Below are 12,986 nucleotides of genomic sequence, written 5' to 3' on the forward strand. Positions count from 1 at the left end.
AGACTATACTCATGGTGTGTGGTAACACTGCACATTTGGGAGGAAGCAAGCCTCCGTAAATGTTCGTTCACAACACGATTTGTGTTCGCGTACCCCAAAGAATTTACATGCCTGCCTGCATCTTCACAGTAGCACAACTGGCAATGAGGGGAAAACAAGGCAATTGCCGAGCTCTTTACTGAAACACTTTCTTGGATATTATGCAAAGGCCAGGAAAACTATTTTCTTAATCATAGGACTGTTGAGAACAGTATTAAAATGTAAGCCTTTCCCACCTGAGTACAGTTTGAAACCCAGGACATGAATCGTGAAGCAGTCCAGAGAAAAACTTTTATAAGCGAGTGCCACCTGGTGGAACACTGGGAAGGCCTTTCACATCAAAAAAGCTCTTTTAAGGTGGTCAGGACCTTTTCAAATCAGAGATTTTAAACCAAAAAGTAACAGCAAAATATCACACAGGTGCACCAGGCAGCTGGGTGAACATGCTCTGGGTGGATACCAGAGGGTCCTAGCACTGGTCCTTGCTGATCTGTGCGCTACACTGATCACACTGACAGACTAGGAGGTTGTGTATTTTTAATTAATGTCTTTGCAAGCATAATTATTTTGAAGGTAACACCAGTTCAAAAGTAAATTATAAAAATGCTTTCCTTTCAATTCTATGTTTTATATACCATATTTCTAGACTTCTAAGCTTGTAATTCCCTAAACATTCAAAATACATACAACTGCTAGGTATGTATCATATGCAACGCAAAATTAACAACATGAATGAACCATTTTTTTGTTGTGAATTTTCTGTCCTAGGAAAAGCCTGACACAGTTGGGTATACGTTACCAGATCTCGAAGGTAAGGGTAGAGATTGCCATGAGTCTCCAACTCCAGCGAAAAATTAGGCTTCTGCTGTAACTGAATGGATATTTCTGCTCCTGACATGTTAACGGGCAGCAGTCGCAGCCTCTCAAAGCCAAAAAGTCCAGCATTTCCTGCTGTACACCAAGGAAAATCCCTCATTTGAGGCCCAGTTCTGGTTTTGCTCATCACTGTGTGGGACAACAGGACTTTAGTGGAATACGCAACTGGAAAATTGGGTTCATCTTTTTGTGTGTCTTCTTGCACAACTTCAAAAAAAGTATGTTTCTAAACTTGTGTCATTTACAGAACGCCATGGGAAATTAATGTACTACCGGAACTTAGCAGGCAATTAGGCTGTGCAGTTGACACAGAAGCAGGGCTCCAAGTTTATCTGACATGGTTTAAATGAGACAGAAAACCCTTTGGTTTAGATTTAGTGGCATAAATAGGACATTCTATCCTAAGAGAATGGTGGATACATGAAATTTTAGAAATGTTTGCTCTGTCAGAAGGATGATGTATTTTGTTATGTCTGTGTAAGACGCGGCATTGACTGACATTGAAACACCTTTGTTTGATTAGGAAGCCCGGGAGCTGTCAGCAACAGGTAGAGTGCTTCTGTTTTCATTCACACGTTTGCTCACCATTCTTTACCCTGATCCTCCAAAAAGGCCTCAACAAGGAGAAGGAAGTATTACTCGGGCTGCGCACATCGCAAGCACGTTCCATATAAAGAATTAAGCGGATTAGCTGTACCACTATGGTTGGTTATTGGCTTCAAAGGAAAATATTGGCTGCACCTACATAAATGCCTCTGTTTAAGCAATTTAAAAAGGAACCATTTCCCAGAAGTACAGGTGCACGGCTGACTGTAGCTATTAGGGCTGTGAAAAGGCAAGAATAATAAATATATAAATAAATATACATAAATATATAAATATATATATATAAATAAATAAAAAAGAAAAGCCACGAATGCGACCAGGGATCTCCCTCTCCCCCCGGAGCTCGGGGCTGTTCACCTGCCACTCCCCAGCCCCGGGCGCAAACCCGAGCCTTCAGCCGGCAGCCGCTCGCAGCCCGTCCAGCCGCTCCAAAGAGCGATGTTCGCCCCCGCGGAGCCAACGGCAGCGGCGCACCCCTCCTGCCCCGCACAGACCCCGGGCCGAGCCCCGCTGCCCTCGGGGTCCCGGGGGGAAGGACACCCCCGCCACCGGGCGGGCCCCAGGGAGGGGGAGCCGCGGGGGCGGGGAAGGGGCCGCGCCGCGGCAGAGCGCAGCCCGCCCCCCGCCCGGCAGCCAAGGCCCGACCCCGGGCTCTGCCCGCCGCGCCCCGTCCCGCCCCGTCGGGGGCGGTTGGGGGGGGAAGGGGAGGCGGGGGCCGCCCGCGGGCGCGTTACGCACGCAGTGAGCTCAGCGGCCCGCGGTCGAGGGGCGGCGCGGTGGGGGGCGGCGGGCCGCGCCGAGGGTGGGGGCGGCCCGGGCAAACCCCATAAAGGGCCGCAGCAGCCGGCCCGGTTGCTGCACTCACCCCGCACGGCGGAGCCATCCGGATCGCAGCGAAGGGGGCCCAGCCGGCCCGGCGCCGAGGGCTGGGGGTGGTGTTCACTCTGTTTTCGGCTCCGCTCTGCAAGAACGGGAGGTTTCTCGGCGCTCGCCTCCCCCCGCCCCGCGAAGCCGTGGAAGTGCAGGCGGGACCGTGCCGGAGCTGCCGGAGGAGCGAGCGGAGACTCGCCGGAGATTCCTCCCCGACCGCTGCTGCTGGGGAGAGCTGAGGAGGCGGCGGGAAGGAGAACCGGCAGTGAGAGAAAAGAAGACAGACAGACGGACAGAGGGGAACGGCTGCTCCCCTCGCAGACCCTCATTCCCCGCCGCCGCGCCCCGGACATGGGGAAGCCGACACCACCTCTTCAGTGACCGCGGGACCCGGCGCTCGTCCGGCCCTCCCCGCCCCTCCGCCAAGAAAGAGAAACTGAGATCCCCCAAAAACCTGAAAGCAAAAAATTAATTTTTAGAAAATATAAACAAATAAATAAATAAAAAGGGCTCCGTTAAGCCAGCGGCCGCAGCAACAAGCCTCCCCCGCCCCGAGTTCAGGGACCGCGATGAGGACCGGGGGGCGCCCGCCGGTGCTGGTGCCGGTGCTGGCGGCGCTGCTGGGGCTGTGCAGCGCCGAGCGCCCCGCCGAGCGGCAGGCGCTGGTGGTGCCGCGGCGCCTGGGCGCTGCCGGCGGCCGGGAGCGCTTCCGCCTGGAGGCCTTCGGGGAGCGGCTGACGCTGGAGCTGGAGCCCGACAGCAGCTTCCTGGCCCCGGACTTCACCCTGCAGTACCTGGGCGGGCCGCCGCCGCCGCCGGAGGACGACCTCTCCCGCTGCTTCTACTCCGGCACCGTCAACCGGGACCCCAGCTCCGCCGCCGCCCTCAGCCTCTGCGCGGGGATGCGCGGAGCCTTCTCCCTGCGGGGTCGCCAATACCTCATCCAGCCGGCTCCCGGCACTGCGCACCGCGGCGGAGCCCACCTCCTCCGCCTCCGCGGGACCCGCCGGGCCGCCCCCGCCGCCCGCTGCGCCGTGGCCGAGACGGGGGCGGAGGCGGCGGAGCCGGAGCCCGCCGGGCACGCAGGTACCGTCGGGGCGCCGCGCTGCCCTCCGCTGGGAGGGAAAGGGAGGAACGGGGGATTTGTCTGCGCCCCCGCCCCGACGGGGCTCACTGCAGGGTCCCGGACGGTGCATTCCCTCAGCCCCGGCCCGGGGGTGCTCCCACCTGGGTGCGGGTCTGGCTATCGCCCGTCTGCCCGGCGGCGACTCAGAGGAGTTGCTCGGCCGAGGTTGCAGAAGTTTTGGGGGCGGCAGCCGGGCGCGGCGGTACATCCCTTAGGTGAAAATCTTGAGTATCAACGGAGTTTGGGTTCCGTACGGTGGTCTCTTGCAGCGGTTTTTCTCTTCCGATGCTAACATGCACTTTCCTTGCCTCTCCCTCTCCCTTTTTAATGCAGAAACGAGAAGCAGAAGAAAGAAGAGGTTCGTGTCCAGCCCCCGCTATGTGGAGACCATGCTGGTAGCTGACCAGTCCATGGCCGAGTTCCACGGTAGCGGGCTGAAGCACTATCTCCTGACGCTGCTCTCCGTGGCAGCCAAGCTGTACAAGCACCCTAGCATCCGCAATTCCATCAGCCTCGTGGTGGTGAAAATCATGGTCATTTATGAGGAGCGGAAGGGACCTGATATCTCTTCCAACGCAGCCCTGACTTTGAGAAACTTCTGCAGCTGGCAGAGGCAGCACAACCCACCCAGTGACCGGCATGCCGAGCACTACGACACAGCAATCCTCTTCACCAGGCAGGTGAGGGACACAGAGGTCAAATCCATGCCCACGCTCATTGCTCCCTACCCCCAGAGGACCATTCTGCCAGGAGACCTCTGAAAAAGCGCTCAGAGGCAGTCTTGTGTCATGACAGCTTCAGCAAAGTAGGCTAAAAATGAAATGAACTGCTTTTGATTTAGTCATTTACTTTGCTGTTTGCGCTGTCTCAGGTGGAACTCACAGTATGTGCAACATATTTCTGCCCCATATATTTTTAGCTGATTTAGTGTGGAAATTATGCATTTTATTTCTACCTGTAACACTTGCGTAGGTTCCAAAGACAGGTTTTTGCCATCATACCCATTGAAGTGCTGAATATTTATGCTCTTTCCATAAGTGAAGGCAAACTGCCAGGGCTGGATGTTTCTTGCCAAGGTTAAGTCTCTGATCCGATTAATAATGAAACTGCCTTTTTTTACAGGACCTCTGCGGTGCCAAGACATGTGATACTCTTGGGATGGCTGATGTGGGAACAGTTTGTGATCTAAACCGCAGTTGCTCTATCATAGAAGACGATGGCTTACAGGCTGCTTTTACAACAGCGCACGAACTAGGTACTTGAAACTCTGAAAGGCGATTTCATGTAGTTAATTGAAGCCAGCTCGATGCCGTAAAGCAAAGAGCTGCCCAGCCTGCGCGGCTCCCTGCAGCAGTCGGGAGGAGGCAAAGCTTTGCCTGTAGCAGGGCTGAGCTGTGGGAAGCAATTGTGGTCTGCACGGCATTGTCTGTGAGAGCTGCATGTTGGAGTGCAGGAAAAAAGCTTGTGAGAAGCCAGGGAGGGGAGTGAAGATACAGTGCCATCTGCCTAAAGTTTGGCAGTATTCAGATTCAGGTCATTATTTAAAGAGCAGGCTATGAACTGCTCTAGGGTAATATTTAAAGTAGTATTGGTGATGCATGGGACAGGCTTCCTAGAATCACAAACTTCATTTCTTTTTTTTTTTTTAAGGCCACGTGTTTAACATGCCTCATGACGATGCAAAGCAGTGTGCCGGTATAAATGGAATAAGCCGGGATTTCCACATGATGGCATCTATGCTTTCCAATCTGGATCGCAGCCAGCCTTGGTCTCCATGTAGTGCCTACATGATTACAACATTTTTGGATAACGGTCATGGTAAGATTATTAAGCCTTCCATTCATGTGGCGTTTAAGCTCTTGGGTTTCACTGCTTTGCTTTTTTTTTTTTTTGTTCTTTTTTTCTTTTTCTTAGGAGTGCTTTCTGCTACAGCATAGAATTAACCTTTTATATCCTGCAAATTAATTTAGAAGACCCATAGTTCTACAAGAATGGTGGCGCAAGTTGGCTGAAAAACTTCTGTTACAAAGCAAATGCAGTTCTAGAGTTGGAAATATATTTTTTCCTTTTGAAACTGAACTCATTGACAGCATCATCTGTTTTTTTTTTCCTTTTCTTTTCAGGTGAGTGCTTGTTAGACAAGCCCCACAAACCAATCCAGCTTCCTTCTGACTTGCCTGGCACGTTGTATGACGCCAACAGACAGTGCCAGTTTACATTTGGAGATGAGTCCAAGCACTGCCCCGATGCAGCCAGTACATGTACGACGCTGTGGTGTACTGGCACTTCTGGAGGACTGCTGGTGTGCCAAACCAAACACTTCCCTTGGGCAGATGGCACCAGTTGCGGGGAAGGGAAGTGGTGCATGAATGGCAAGTGTGTGAATAAAACTGAGAAGAAGCATTATGATGTAAGTACTAAACAAAAAATCGGAATATATCCTGGGTTGCAGAGTAGAATGGGTAATGCTTCGGTGGGAGTCATCTGTTTAAAGGGTTTAAATAAATCGAGGCGGGTGGCTAATAAAACAATCCTGGGACTTTTTTTTTTTTTTTTCACAAATGGTTTAGATAAAAATGGGAATGGTTGTGGATTTTGTGGCTTGGTTTTATTTTGCGTATGCCATACTAACCTTTTTGTTCTGCTTTTACCTGTCGTTCCAGACACCGGTGCATGGGAGCTGGGGGTCCTGGGGGGCGTGGGGAGAGTGCTCCCGGACCTGCGGCGGTGGAGTGCAGTACTCCTTCAGGGAGTGCGACAACCCTGTCCCGAGGAACGGGGGGAAATACTGTGAAGGGAAGCGGGTGCAATACAGATCATGTAACATCGAGGACTGTCCGGACAACAATGGTAATCTTCTCCCCATTTTTGAGGCTGAGGAAAGATATCTTGTGGAGGAAGATGATCTAATGTCTCTCCTCTCCCTGCAGGCAAAACCTTTAGGGAGGAACAATGTGAAAAGCACAATGAGTTTTCCAAGTCTCCCTTTGGAAGCGGACCTGCGGTGGAGTGGACACCCAAGTTTGCCGGTGTTTCTCCAAAAGACAGATGCAAGCTGGTCTGCCGAGCAAAAGGAACAGGATACTTCTTTGTTTTACAGCCAAAGGTATTTCAAAACTATACCTCTTCTATCTAATCGTGAATAGGAATTTTTTTTCCTCTAACTATGTGAAGTTAAGAGTCAAGGAGCACAGAAATACAAAATTACATATTTCTTGTATATAAGCTAGATTTTTCCTTCTCCTCTTCCTACGTGTACATCTTGATGAGTGCAAACATGCTTTAAATATTCTGGCACAGTCCTTCCAGTTACACTCCACCCTACTTTCCTCTCCTCCACCAGTTTGATTACATTGACATACATTTGGAAAAACGTGGAGGTTCTTTGCCAAAACTTTGGTGCTTTCTCATACCAGTTACTAATATGCTGACAGCTTAAAATAAACAGAAGGAAAAATGTTCGTTTTGCATAGCTACTTGAACTCACTGTCATAAGATGTTGAGAGCCAATAACTACCAAGGCGATGACACAGATGTTTTTTGTAGAGCAGTAGTCCTAGAAATGAAAGATACATCAAACACCATTGAAAGCAATTTTGGTCCTGCACTTTGAGGACATGACTACCATCTACCATCTAGTGACATTAGAAAATAACATTATTTATTTATATGAAAGGAGTAAAACAGATTTGTGGGTGGAGGGGCTTGAGGGGGGTGTTAATAGAAAATGAAATTGGTTGTTTTCTCCTGTCACTGTGGCATCATTTTTGCAAGTGGGATGAAGTAGCGCTACATACCTCCAACTATTTATGGGCTTTTTTGGTTTTGAGTTTCAAAAACCTGAAAAATACAGGTGCTGCAAGTCTTCCACATGTCCATATTTTGTGTGTGTCTGTATTATGCAATTTCAAAGCAATGTGCGTCTTCTAATCAAACACCCTACTGCTTTTTTTCCTGCAAAGGTTGTGGATGGTACCCCCTGCAGCCCCGATTCCACCTCTGTCTGTGTCCAGGGACAGTGCGTGAAGGCTGGCTGTGACCGTATGATAGGATCCAATAAGAAGTTTGACAAATGCGGTATCTGCGGTGGCAATGGATCCACTTGCAAGAAAGTGTCTGGCACACTTGTTAGAGCAAAGTGAGTATATAACGGCTGCTATTATTTTGATCTGGTGAATGTGTTGTGGGTGTAAGCTTTGGGTTTCCAAGGCAGAGGTGTTTCCCCAGTTTATTGTTGGAACTGAGATTTGATCTGTCACAGCCATCTGACTGAAGATAACTTACAGTGACATCTGTGCAAAAGGAAGCCACTTCCACACAGGCACACCTGTGCCGTAGCAATAATGTGGGATGTGACTTTGGAAATCACTTAATCCATTAATTCAAATAGGTCATCAGCTAGTGAGCTTAAACGCTTTGGCTTCAAATGAAATTCAGTCTTCTGCTGGGCAGCTTCTTCCCATTTGCAGGGAAGAGTGGAGGACTCAGTCTCTCTCTTTTCTCTTGGGCAGACCTGGCTACCATGACGTTGTCACCATTCCGGCCGGGGCGACGAACATCGAGGTGAAGCAGCGAAACCACAGGGGTGCGAGACACGACGGCAGCTTCCTCGCCATCAAAGCCGCAGATGGCACCTACATCCTCAACGGCGATTACACCCTGTCGACGCTGGAGCAGGACATCACCTACAAGGGCAGCGTACTGAGGTACAGCGGCTCCTCCGCCGCCCTGGAGAGGATCCGCAGTTTCAGCCCTCTGAAGGAACCTCTGACCATCCAGGTCCTCACGGTGGGGGACCTGCCACAGCCCAAGATCAAGTTCACCTATTTCGTGAAGAAACCCATGCAGCCTAGCTCGGAGAAGTCGCCCAGTAGAAAGAAAGAGTCCTTCAACGCAATCAGGGAGATCATCTCCTCCGAGTGGGTCATTGAGGAGTGGGGCGAATGCTCCAAGTCATGCGGCTCGGGCTGGCAGCGGCGCGCAGTGGAGTGCCGGGACCCCCGGGGGCGACCGGCCACTGATTGCGCCCGGGAGCTGAAGCCCAGCGACGTCCGTCCCTGCGCCGACGTGCCCTGCCCGCAGTGGCAGCTGGGGGACTGGTCGCCCTGCTCTAAGACGTGCGGGAAAGGTTTCAAGAAGAGGTTGTTGAAATGTATTTCCTACGACAGCAGCGTGCTGCCGCAAGAAAGCTGTGAGCCTTCCAAGAAACCGAAACACCTAATAGACTTCTGCAACGTTACAGACTGCAGTTAAATAGTATAAGTTGGGAAAGCTAATTTTTTAATTATTATTTTATTTTTTTCCTTCAGAACAATGCACTGAAAAAAAAAAAAAAAGAGGGCTAGAGGCAGCGCATGTGTTTTTGCAGACAAAATTCATGGTGAGGATCCATTGAGGTGGGACAGTGCAAATAGCTTTAATTGGCATTGCATCCTAAAAATACCCTGACAACTGTAAATTTGATAGGCTAGCAGACCCATGTCACTCACTCATCTTCAGCAGATGAGGCCCAAGGGCATTATAAATTGCTTTTTTTTACGTCTCTTACAAAATGAACAGAACACGAGCAGTGGCCAAAACAGGTGTAAGCAAACATTTTGGGGCTCAGTTATTTTCCCCTTCTTCTGGAATTATATTGTGGTACTGATCAAGTCCCCAATGTAGGAAGGGGAGGGAAAAGGGAGTGGAAACCATAGCTTAAAATAATTGGTCAGGGCTTACCTACCTCACAAAGGGCAAAAAACAGGATTGGAAAAAGAGCTTTAACTATGTCATTCATGGCTGCTATTGTTTCAGAGAATAGTTTTATATAAAAATAAAGCCATATTCTCTACCTGTAAAGAGTAAGAAATATCAAGAACCAGTCAGTCAACTCGACAAATAACTAGAATGTCACTTTTTTTTTAGTATCATTATGTCATCCCAATGTGCCTGTCCATTTCTCTCATCCACTCCAATGCCATTGTGGTGACATACGGAATCCAGAGGCTAGAAAAAGTGGAAGTTTTCATGGAGCAGATAGCGTCTCTGCTCTTTGTGCCTTCCGCACGCGTTCCACTGGCTTTTCCGATTCAAGCTTGTTCCTACTGTCATGTCAACCAGACTGATGGCATGTGTGAGCAATTGAGTCATGCTTTCACATTCAAATCTTTTACCTTACCCCAGCTGAAGGAAATTATTTGCATTTGGGTTAAAAATATATATATATCTATCAAAGAAACCCGCTAGGAATGGGAACCTTTCCTATGTGGCCTCTGATGGCTTTGTAAGTGCTCAAAACATTGATAAGGCGGGAAGACAAAGCTGAAGGATAGCAGGTCCATCCACAGCAATACGCCAACATTAACATAATTAGTTTGTGCCAGTTCATAGACAATGAGAGAATATGGCTTTCCATATGTATATAGTAAAAAATATTACTATAGATTTTATATACTTCATAAGTATTTTATATTTCTTTCCCTTCTGGGAAGGGTTATAATTTGTAATAAATGCATATAATGAACATATTTATTTTTATACTTCTTGTCTAATGTGATCTTCTAAGTTATCGCTTTTTTAAAAGGACATATAACAAGGATAGAGTATTTATACAGTATAATATGTTACTAGAGGTAATAAATGAACCCTATAAATTTTGGAAATGGAGCGTCTTTATTTCACTGGAGTAAAACTAGTCCATCAAGCAGAGAGAGCTTGGAATCTAAGGCAATGTTACAAAAAAGCTAAGCCACATTTCAAGATGACTGGTAGCTTAGGCTACTAATTGACTGTGTTAGTGAAGGGGGTTGGAAAACCCTACCCATAATGGCATATACCGCACTAAAAGGGGTAATTTTGTATTTTATTACTTAACCACTAACAGGGTGCTCAGCACTGTTATTTCATCTTAAAGAAAAAAAAATGGAGTGCAACTAGACTGATGCCACTGGTTTTAATTACTGCTTACAGAGGGAGTATTGCTGTCAGTGGTGTTTATAACCAACCAAATATGTACAAAAGTAGCAGTTTTACCTGCTCTACTTAACCTTACCCTACTGGGCAAGCAGCAGTCAAAATTCAAAACCATTAACTAGCAGTCAGAGGTTTCCCTCACAAGTTCCTGGAGGGCCTCCTGATCATGCTTTTCTAATTAGAAGTACTGTATGAATGAGCTGTTCTAACGCTGTTGGTAACACGTTTTATAATGTTAAAATACATACTAAGCATCAAGAAACTGCTTTTTGCTCCTTCACTTCTGATTTCATGACCACTGCAGTTGAGGGAAAATCTTCTGTTGAACTCAGTAGGACTTTTGCCATGGAATTTGAGACGTCAGTCATTTATGAATACTTTTGGCTTTGTGTCATGTAAAAATCTATTAAAACTTCCTTTGCCAATGTTTGGACTCTGTCTTGCAGAAATAGTTCCCACTTTCTTCCACGGATAAAATCCTGGCCCCTCTAAAGCACACAGAAAAATTCTCATCACGTCACACTTCATTGAGCGTTACTTTGTCTTTGACGTGCAAAAATACTGGGGAACATTTCACTTCTAGCATTATTTAGGAGGGAGCAATCACTTTCTGGTTTATAAATACTTTAAAGTGTTTATAAATACAACAAATAATGTTTTATTTAATTGTATATCTGTATATCTACACATGTATTTTGCTACAGGAGGTTAAAAATAGGAATATATGCATTTTCAAAAGAAAAAAATACACATTTTTTATTTTCATTTTCTACTGTTGTTCTTACTCCTTGTAGATTTCATATCCTAAGGTGTTGGAGTTGCCTGAGACATTTTCTGTTGAAGAGCCCAAGGAGCTCTGGTCCTGAAACTGCAAGACCCTGCCATTATCTAGGGAATTGGCGAGGTCCTGAGAGTGGGGTGATAATGGTTGCCCAAAATTGCTCTCGTCAACCCAGCAGAAACATTCAAGGCAAGGCTAAGGAAGCCCTATGGAAGAAATAGCTACCTACCTGTATCAATTAAAGCAAGCTCAAGGTGCTGATGTACCTCTTGCAGTAATGCTTAAGGAGGCTCTTGGGAGAGAAAAATGGTGTTTCACAGGCACCGCCTTTCATGCTGAAGGGAATTTGAATCCAGTCAAATACAGTTAATTTCCCATTTTTTTTTAACAAAAAGTGCTGAAGTGTTCTTTATTTCTAAAACGCTTTGGCCCATTTTACCCAGATTAGGTCAGTCAGCCCCGTGGTTAACTAGAGCTCAGTGAGGAATCAGGGAGGGTGAGGGAAATCAAACACATTCAGTATTTTACAATAAGAAATAGCAATAACAGCAGCTTTTTTCTTGCAAACTACTGCATAATAAAATTAGTTATGATCTAATAAAAACTTTTTGTATAATGTTAACCCATTTCTTATGGCAGCATTCATTTTTTTAGAGCATAAACATAACAGCAGGAGGTCAACATGTTACCCGTATTTGTAGCACAGTTGACCAAGACTGCATATCCAAGTCATAGTTTACTGACTACATATTTTTCTTTGACTTCATCATGAGTTCTCATCAGTTGCATCTGTTACACAGTAATATGGTTCATGAAATATAATCCCATTTTTAATAGGGCTGGGTGATAAAGAACCTGCTCCAAATAATGCATAAATTAAGCAATGTGATCATGGAACTTTTCCCTCCCAAAGTTGCAAGAAAATCTGCTGCTCTGGGTGACCCAGCAAGGGGAAACAAAACAAAACAAAATCCCAGTGGAGCATAGTTTAGCTATATAGCAATCAATATCACAATTAAACACATCCCCTGCACAATGAGTCTGCCAATTTATAGCTTTTATTACAAAGGGCTGAATAGTGAAGTGCTTCTCGTGAGCATATTAGTTACTGTGAGCAGGAATCACAACACTTGGCTGCTGACTCCACAGGTATGCTCTGGGCAGCAGAAGTGGCACCAGAGCTTGTGTTGGGGCAAGTGTAAGAGCTTTCTGCCAGCCCAGGTGCTCCCTCCTTGGGCCAGGGCCACCGGGTCCGCTGATGCCCAGGTGGGCTTCAGACCATAGATGGAGATCGTTGTTTTCAACCAGGTTGTCTCAGCAGTTAGGTTCGGCACGTTGGGTGGGAGGTTTCCAGCGCACAGCATTTCAGCTCAGGGCAACCTCACTCCAGTTTGGAGCCAAGTTTGTCTGGCTTCCTCTCAAGTTCAGAGAAGCCAGATGCTATAGCTTTTTTATAAAAAAACATTTTGGTGTCATAAGATAAATGGGTTTAGCTGAGTAGCGTGGGCTTGGTAGATGAAATCCGTTATCTTCAAGTATTTTCAGAGGTGTAGGGGGAGGCGGGTGTCTAAATGAATGAAATGCGTCTCCCTTTATCAGTCTTGGTTTCACTGCTTTCAAGGCTGAGTGTTCTTCTAGTTCTTGGTAAGGCTAAAGTCTCTCTGTTGACAGAAGGGGCAGATGAAAGCAATGTAGTGAGCAGGGCTTTGCCATTTCAGGAATCATGAGGCTGAG

General features: G+C 47.3%; 1 protein-coding gene across 1 annotated transcript; it reads left to right on the forward strand.

Moving 5' to 3' along the window:
* The first annotated feature begins 2,382 nt into the window (after positions 1-2,382).
* Positions 2,383-11,735, forward strand: ADAMTS1 (ADAM metallopeptidase with thrombospondin type 1 motif 1). The gene is made up of 9 exons (XM_082059659.1): positions 2,383-3,477; positions 3,851-4,197; positions 4,640-4,772; positions 5,168-5,335; positions 5,641-5,927; positions 6,181-6,367; positions 6,448-6,623; positions 7,480-7,655; positions 8,029-11,735. Exons 1-9 carry the CDS (start codon positions 2,961-2,963, stop codon positions 8,768-8,770), a joined length of 2,733 nt encoding a protein of 910 aa, XP_081915785.1. The 5' UTR covers positions 2,383-2,960; the 3' UTR covers positions 8,771-11,735.
* Positions 11,736-12,986: the final 1,251 nt, after the last annotated feature.

This window comes from Streptopelia decaocto (assembly GCF_964273445.1).
Source record: "Streptopelia decaocto genome assembly, chromosome: 1".
NCBI lineage: Eukaryota > Metazoa > Chordata > Aves > Columbiformes > Columbidae > Streptopelia > Streptopelia decaocto.

Bases quoted from the DNA above. Each gene is read 5' to 3' on its own strand.
- ADAMTS1 (XM_082059659.1), top strand. From the start codon at position 2,961: ATGAGGACCGGGGGGCGCCCGCCGGTGCTGGTGCCGGTGCTGGCGGCG. The intron at 4,198-4,639 runs GTGAGGGACACA...CTTTTTTTACAG, and splicing joins CAATCCTCTTCACCAGGCAG to GACCTCTGCGGTGCCAAGAC. The intron at 6,624-7,479 runs GTATTTCAAAAC...TTTCCTGCAAAG, and splicing joins TCTTTGTTTTACAGCCAAAG to GTTGTGGATGGTACCCCCTG.